An 8,276-nucleotide genomic window follows, 5' to 3' on the forward strand; every position below is an offset into this window, starting at 1 on the left:
ATATATATATATATATATATATATATATATATATATATATATATATATATATATATATATATACGTGTATGCATATATGTATGCACTTTAGTGTGTGCATGTTTGCCTTAGTCGAATTTTGGTTTGTGCGCCGTCGAATGCGGCGATAGACGAGATCGTCAAACGTCTGACAGCAGATCCAGAATCAGGAGGCGGTATATTTGACGGTAGCGGTCAAAGATTTTCTCCAGCTGTGCGTCTTCCGTTTGGCTGTACCCTCAGCTGCCCCTGCCTGGGCAGTGCCATTACGTTCGCCATTCCTCAGCCTCGCTTTATCTGTTTTATGTTCCTGTATTTCCTTTTGGTCTTCGATTGCTGTTGCCGATGATGTGGCGGCTTAAATGGGATATGGATGATGAACGGCAGTATGTATGCACATCGTGTTTGGGCGTCTTTGGTGCAGGTCGTCCGTGTGGGGCCTAATGTCCATCCTGACCTGCTGCAGCACAGTCTGCAGTTCAAAGCCCTCCAGAGGCTCAGAGCCCGCGGTTCCACGAACTTCGCTGCCTTAGCGGTGCGCTACCTTTGCCAGGCCTTGGTGCCGCAGGTGGCGAAGAGTGTCTTAGATTCGAGTTTAAACCTCATGTTCCCACAGAGGGGCATAATCATGCTTCCAGTGCCTTTCTTGTATGGGGATGAACTCATTGGCATTCATTCGCCTCTAGAGCTCTACTGGCTTGAGTTGCGCCGCAAGCATTCTGTCACAGTGAATTGTGTCTGTTGTCTTTTCGTCGAATCTGTCGTATGCCATCGCTAACTGTTCTGTCTGTAGCTGCGTGCGTGAGTTGTCGTTGTGCATCTGCATTGACTATGGTGTTTAGGCGGCCAAGGCGGATGTGCTGAGGGACAGTGTAATCGTCTGTGCCACTATTTCTGTCTGTGGCTCCAACGACCTGACCTCTCTTGCCGACGGTTTTGATACTGTCGTTGTGGACGAGGCTTCCCAGGTCAGCAGCAGCAACCGGCTGCCTTCAGTTGTCTCTCTTCAGCCGTGCTTGTGCTCGCTCCTCCATCCATGGCCTTTTGTCTTTTTGCATTTGTTGGCCTCTTCTTCCCACATAGTGCATTATGTTTAGTGTGATCTGACAAGCCTTCAATTTGGCTTGCCGTTCCAGTTGCTGCAGGCATGCTGCTGCCGTACTGTTTGGGTTCAGGCAGTTGAACTGGCGACTCTGATTCCACTTCGTCTGGGCTGCAGACGACTCATCCTCGTAGGCGACCCAAAGCAGCTCCCTGCCACCATCTTCTCGCGCCATGCAATCCAGCTGGTAAGGGCATTGGGCTGACTTGCTTCATGCTACCTGAGCTTTTATGTTCCTTTTCCTTCGCCTCATTTAGGGTTTTTGCATGCCATTGCACAATATCACGGTTGCTGTTGATGTCACTTAGCGCAAAAGTGGACAGCTGACCGGAAAGCACGACGAAAACTGCACCAGATTTTGGTGGGACGATCCTGTCTGCAGCGCTATGATCGTTCTCTCTTCCAACGCCTGGAGGGGGCAGGCCAGCCAACGAACATGTTGAGTCAGCAGTACCGAATGCATCCTGCTATTTCCCGCTTCGCGTCCGTCGCATTCTATGAAGGGCTGCTGCGGGATGCCCCCCATTTGCCCAGTGGACTGTGGACTCCATTTCCTTCTTGGCATCGACTGCCCATCCTCCAGCCCATCGTCTTTTTCAACCTCGACAGCGAGCACACTGTAGGTCACTCCAGGTGCCAAAGAGCACGAAGCTCCACGCGGAAGTGCTGTACATGAATCTGCAATGGAGTAGCCGGGTTCACAGTTTTTGCGGTGTTGCAAACGTCGTTTCGTTTATGGCTTTAGAGCTCTTGGATTGGAGTGTGGCGCATAAGGCTGCTTGCTCGCTATGTCTTGCTTTGCTGCTGATGCGTTTACTATCGGGGTCCTGGTGGCGCTGAGCGGTTCGCCCCAACGCTCACACATGGGATAAGGTTGCAGTTTGTTGTGTGATGGTTTGGCCCGTGTTTTCGTGCAGGAAGAACACACCTCTCTTGTGAACTACGCAGAAGCTGACTTCGTTAGGCAGCTTATTGACTTTCTCCGTCGCCTGGTATGGGACTCCTTGGACTTCCCCCAGAGGTGCAGAAGTATACTTTACCATTCTACATGCTCTCGGTGTTAGCTCTCGATGTGTTAGCTTACTGCGCCAGCCCTGGCCCTGCAGATGTTTCCTCGTTGTCGGCAAACTGAGTGCAGAATCTGTCGACAGTGCTTGTTTGGATTTTCTTTCCGTTGCAGTTCATAGCGTCAGGCAATGCCAAATGGGAACAACGCATTGCGGTAATAAGCCCGTACGCGCAACAAGTCATCCTGCTGCGTCGAACTATTAAGGCCATGCTCGGAATTTCTGAAGCGAAGTCATGCCCAGTAGACGTCAATACAGTAGATGGCTTCCAGGTAATCAGTGGCAGTTGCCCTTACACCGAACAAATAGTAATGTTGCTGCCACATCAATTCGCCGACTACCGCTCCAGGCCTTTCATCCTGCACCTCTGGCTGCTGTCGCAATATGCCTAACATCTTCTTCTGCGTCCTGTGGAATGCCACAATTCTGCTGTTTTCGAGTAGTTTGTGGTTTCCGCCTGGCCGTTGTGCAAGAGAGAGCTTCTGGAGGGACACTTTAGGTTCGATTAGCCCTGTGCTGCGTGTTTGCTTGCTTGCGTTATTGCCAGGGTCAAGAAAAAGATTTTATCATTTTTTCCGCCGTGCGCGGCATTCGCAGTGACAAGGAAGAGGCGAAGAATGGCACCGTTGGATTTTTGGGGGACATGAGACGCCTCAACGTGGCTGTGACGAGGGGGCGAGTTAATCTTTGGTTGGTTGGGAATGGCTGCTTCCTCAGGCGAGACAAAACGTGGGCCAGGCTATATTCATATGCAAAGAATCGTCAAGCGCTTATTTCCATTAGTCGCCGTAATGCGCAGCACTCAGCTATTCTCACTAAGTGGGTTCTGAAGTACTGCAAGACGCATCACGTGAGCGCTTTGCACTCCAGAGTGACCTGTGGTACAGCAGGCTTAGCGGCCCTTTATTGCACTCACAGCATGAAGTACCTAGGCGTCTAGTGTAAACCGTTCGGTTCGGTCTAATCCAGTAGCTGGAAAACGTTGCGCTACGCCTTGACGGGTTTATGTACTGCAGCGCGAGAGGAAGTTACTGGAAGAGCATGCCCCCCGCTTTCTAACGGATCTTTCGGAAACTCTGAAGGCGATGAGGGAGCGAAAACAGAAACGAGGGGGCAAAGAAGATGAAGAGCAGGGCGACGAACTGCAAACTGAGGGGTACGTTATCAGATAACCCCATGATTTACCGAGATATTGCGTCAGGCACAGCTCAAACTGGGTGCAGGTCTGTTTTGTTGGTTTTTGCATCTGCATGCAGCCCCATAAGTTGGGAACAGCCGATAGAAAATCCTGGGGATGAGGAAGAAGGCGTAGCAACTGGAGAGATGACAACTTTCCACGATGTCGCCGATGAAGGATGCCTCGACGAAGTAGCAGTTCACATGTGAGCCATCGCCAATACTGCAGCACCTCCTCAACCCATTCCGATGCAGCGAGTTCATGTGCTTCTTCGAAACACGCGAAGACTTAAATATAGCCTAGCTCCAACTGTAGCTAAGACAGGGAAATTGGCGTGGCCCCAACCGTTGAATAGGCTTTCTAGGCTCGTGACTTCTCGTCGTTTCAGTTTAGAGGCCCTCGTCCATTTTGTGCTGTCTAAAGTTGGCCTAGAGGGTGTCGAGTGTCACGTAAACCTCCAGGGTCCGGATGGCAACTGTGCTGTTTCGTTTGTGATGTTTTGCGGTCGGTGGCTTCGCAGGCGCGATGAAGCTCTGAAGTCAGCAGTGGAGGCTGAGGCAGCTGCACCTCCTGTGCAAACGACTTCAACGTCGCAGCCCCCCGGGAACAATGCATCCGGGACTGATGTGCAGGTACCCGGTGGTAGCCGAGGATGAAGCAGGCGGCTCTTCTCTGAGTTATCAGATATTAAAGGTGACCCTTGCGGATAGCGATACTTTAGGAGTCGAGAGGGAAGAAGTGCTGCACGTGCTGCAGGTGCTTCGATCTCTTGCTCTTCAAAAGTGCACGCAGTTTAGAATATATGTGCTCGCTTAGACAGCGGTTCGCGCATTTTATTTGGGATCTGCCAAACGTAGGCAGGACAGGCGCACACAGAAAATTTCTCAAAATATCGCGTCATCCATTGCTTGGTAGCGAGTGTCCGCCTCTCCCGTTACAATTAAGCCCTCGAAATACCGTAAATAACTCATTTTGGGCTGCGGTGTATCGGCACATAGAACGGTTGGGGGGAGATCTCCAACTTTTTCTACGTTTAGGCATGCGTGGTATTACCTGGCATCCGCGACTCCAGGATAGTTTATAACGTGGACAGTTGCTTTAGGTACTTGTATTTCAGAGTAACTAGACCTTTCGTAGACATTGTGTGCCAACATCTCCCCAGCACTAACAGTGCAGATGAAATGGAATGCCTCGTGATGAACGGCGGGGAACCCCCCTTCATCTTTCTTGAAAACCAATGTTTTCCTTGAATATCAGGTTCTTTGCTGGAATTGCACTCTGCGTACTGCTTCTAATGTTGCGTACGATGCTGAATATGTTGCGTCCGCGCACTCTTTCATTTGAATTAATGTTTTAGAACTAAAGAGCCAGAAAAATAGGTGAATTGCAACACTCATTAGTATTGGTGCTCTGAACTAGTTGCATGTAGACCAAACTATCTCATGGGATGTGGAAGGCAACGCACGCACAACGCATATCTAGGGTCTCCGAAAAAGATGTTGAAGTGGACATCAAATCCTACGGCATTGCCAGCATATGAGGAGAGTGACTCGTTGGAAAGGGCAGAACCCCTCCAGAAATGCTGTGTCACTTGACAAACTGTACTAAACCACTCACGCTGCAAGTAAAGCATTCATCCGCGAGGATTCAAATTGCATTTGTGCAGCCGCTGAAGCCTAAGACAATCAAAATTAAGATGCGTCTGCTAGAATGGACGCGGAGTGGCGTTTTCTGTCTGCAGGTGGTACGCGCGTTTCTATTTGCGTGTCGGCTGGATCTTTAGTAAGTGTTTAACAATGGGCTGCAGCGCTATCGCATGCAGGAAATGGGCCTTGGTTGTGCCTGCATGTGGCGTTGCCCTGCGGAAGCAGCTGCAGCAAGGTGTGGTACAACTCATGAGACCAGCCCCAGCCCCTTGCGCGGTTGCACGCCGGACACCTGGGGACGGATTTCATTAGCTGTTTTAGGGGAAATCCACATCTAAAGTACCGTGTTCCAGCTCACCCCTGTCCTCGGCAAATATCCATGACCACCGTTACATAACATAACGTTAACAGGCGTCTTTGAACCAACTGCTATAATTTCTTTGCACCACAGCGTTCCTCGGCGCGAGCGACACAATACCATTGGCGGCACTCTGCTGGGGCGCGCTGCGCTTGCACGTGGGTGTAAAAGGCAACTTTAAACAGGCACGGTACATAACTAGCTAGTGCGCATATGTGTGAAGAGACGAAACGCGGGAAAAAGGTGTCGTTCAATGTCTAGCCATTCTTCATGGTTGTGCACACTCGTGTGGGCTCGCTGTTTGTACTCGCACACAGAGTTTACAGAGCTGCGCTTCGTGTCCAGCTGGAATGCCCCAGTTTGGTGCATCCCAGTAATGTACGATGCAAATGAACGAAGGGGTGGGGGAAGTTAACTTTTCATACAGATCGTGAAGTGGTTTCGGCCCGCTCAACCGGCAGTCACCACAGATTTGCAATGTTTTCCAGCAGTAACATGTTAAATACTCTATCCAAACAACCTTAATAGAATAACAATTTAGATGAAATTGATGGTATGTGTCGGCACCCACAGAAGGTTTCCGTGTCGATGGAGCGGCATCCAAGCTGGCACAACCAGGACGCCATGCAGGCGAGGCCGATGCTCCGGCTGAATGGGAGTCACCCGCCGTCATTTTTCGTTGCTTTCCTCCTCAGTTTATTCCTTTATTTGTTACCAGGTCAATTTTTCCAAACTAATCAGGTGTCGATCAAGGTTCCCTCCGATTTTTCAGTTGGCGATCGCGAGTTGGACCTGTTCGACTGTTTGTCGATAGGAGGGTGCATTGAAATCAATGCCAAAACCTCCTGTTCAATCCCATTAACTTTTGTCAGTTTATTCATCTATCCATTTGGTTCCAGTTAATTCAACTGGCTTTGCTCCCTGCTTCCCGGGGATACGCTGCTTTTTAGTGGCGAAGTGCTCGCGGTCAGGCGGAAGCTGCTTGTTGCTGTCCGTTCGACGACTGCTGAGATCGGGTAATTTTTGACATTTCCCTGCTTTGAAGGTTTATAAATCAGCTCATCCTCAATTCAGTCAGAAGCTTTGGAAGAGGGGAGCTGCTGCTGCAGCGCACTCCGAAGCGTAGTTCCCGTGAGATCTAAGTGCCAACGATGGAGGGAAAGGGGAAAAAGCCCCTGGCATTGAGTCTTCCTCTCTCTGGGAAGGAAGATGTCTCCGTCTCCCCCAGACTCAAACAAGAGCCCGGCAGCTCGCACCGCCATTCGTTGGCTAGCACGGGGGTTGGCGACCCGAGCAGCCCTTTCTTGCGGTCGCCGGAACTCACACACGTTTCTTCAGCGCTGCCGTCTCCCAAGGCGGCTACAGCTGGAGCAACGACCCTCCCGCAGCCTTGGTCACCTCCCCAAAAGCCAGGGAAAGAGGTGCTTCGCCATGGTGTCCTCGTATCTCCTCGGCCAGCCGAGGAGGAGCCAAGAGGCCACCTCATGACACCAGCAATAATTGACGCCAAAGCGCAAGGCAAACCTCTGCCCCCGTTAAAAGAGGTTCACACCAGCATGCTTGACGAATTCATATCGCGTAGGCCATCTGACTAGATCGTGTAAATGCCATTTGTACTCTGGCACAATGCATGCTTCTTCCTTCACCTTTATTCTTTTGTTTCCTTGGCAAAATTGGCTCTGGGGTTCCAGGTTTGCAGCTGTCAACCCCAAGTTTATCCCAAGATACATATATCCCTGAGCATGCCTGCAGATGTATTCCTCGTTTTGAGTTTTGTCTTTCTGTTTCCTCAGCGTACACTGCCAGCTTGATTGACGAGATTCCGAAGGAGGACATGTTGAGGATGGCTGGGCCGAGCATATACACGCACGTGAGAAGCTTAATATCTCCGAGTAGTGCAGGTTGAAGAGCGCCTGAGCATTTTCCTTGCAGTGCAGTTTTAAAACACCCCAATGAATTGCATTGACTCTACCAGGGGCGTTGGGCCAGTCTTCAGGACCGTTGGTACGCTGGAGCAGACGGTTGGGACCAACAAACGCATGGAGCTGGTTGCTTGCTGCGACTTGCCTTGTTTGTATTCTTTAGGACCCGAGGTTTACTGAAGACGTGAAACAATACCATCTAGACCACCCCGTTCCTCCCGATGGGCCGCAGAGGTTCCCAAACTACGAAAACTTCCCCCTCTTGCTAAATCAAGTTCACCGCCCTACGTTGGAGCCAAATTTCAAGGAGACGAAGCATTCTGAACATCTTCGCGGACACAACGAAGCCATGCTAGAAAACAAATGTGAGTTCATGCTTGCAAGGTTTGCGCATTAGAGAGCGACGACGGCCGCATGGTTCTAGCAGACACTGAATTCTGTCACCATCTCTTAGCGTGCCTCACATGATGATTATTGCTTATTGTTTTTGTTCTGCTGTGTCGAACAGGGCAGCATGAGGGGATGCACCGAAACTTACAGATGAGGGAGACCTACATGCACGTCCCTAATTTCGGCCGAGTGCAGGCAGTGCTGACAGATTTCCCAGATGGCACGAGTTATCCCCTCGTGACTCTGCCTAAAATGACTCCATACGACATTCTTTCAGTGCTGGATCGGCAACAGAAGGCAAGGGAGATGTCGTGGTGGAACACCTTCCTGAGATGCCTGCATAAGATCTCTTGCGGATTCTTTTGAGTCTTTGCATTAATTCTTCCTGAAGCTGTTCTCAATATAGTTTGCATTAAGCGCATTTGTTCAGTCACAGACAATGTGCGCATGCAACCCGATTTCCATACGTCGGTTAAAACCTCGCTAACACATAGTGCAGACCCCAATTGTTTGGTTTTGCACTAGTAGAAGGTACAAACACGTAGTAGTTGGCCACTGGAGTTTTTGCCAGATGGCCGCCCGTTGCGTTCAAGAAC

General features: G+C 50.3%; 2 protein-coding genes across 2 annotated transcripts; both read left to right on the top strand.

The window, feature by feature from the left end:
* Positions 1-391: 391 nt before the first annotated feature.
* EMH_0006620 (tRNA-splicing endonuclease positive effector protein, putative) lies at positions 392-4,020 on the top strand (the record flags this gene model as incomplete). Its single annotated transcript, XM_038022498.1, has 10 exons — positions 392-781; positions 861-986; positions 1,194-1,307; positions 1,503-1,739; positions 2,038-2,112; positions 2,301-2,459; positions 2,735-3,037; positions 3,204-3,343; positions 3,444-3,569; positions 3,885-4,020. 10 exons carry the CDS (start codon positions 392-394, stop codon positions 4,018-4,020), a joined length of 1,806 nt encoding a protein of 601 aa, XP_037878352.1.
* Positions 4,021-6,519: 2,499 nt separating this feature from the next.
* Positions 6,520-8,046, top strand: EMH_0006630 (uncharacterized protein; the record flags this gene model as incomplete). Its single annotated transcript, XM_038022499.1, has 4 exons — positions 6,520-6,946; positions 7,162-7,238; positions 7,454-7,655; positions 7,799-8,046. 4 exons carry the CDS (start codon positions 6,520-6,522, stop codon positions 8,044-8,046), a joined length of 954 nt encoding a protein of 317 aa, XP_037878353.1.
* Between the last annotated feature and the right edge of the window lie 230 nt (positions 8,047-8,276).

This window comes from Eimeria mitis, genomic scaffold (genome assembly GCF_000499745.2).
Source record: "Eimeria mitis Houghton genomic scaffold, Emh_scaff280, whole genome shotgun sequence".
In the NCBI taxonomy this organism is placed as follows: Eukaryota; Apicomplexa; class Conoidasida; order Eucoccidiorida; family Eimeriidae; genus Eimeria; species Eimeria mitis.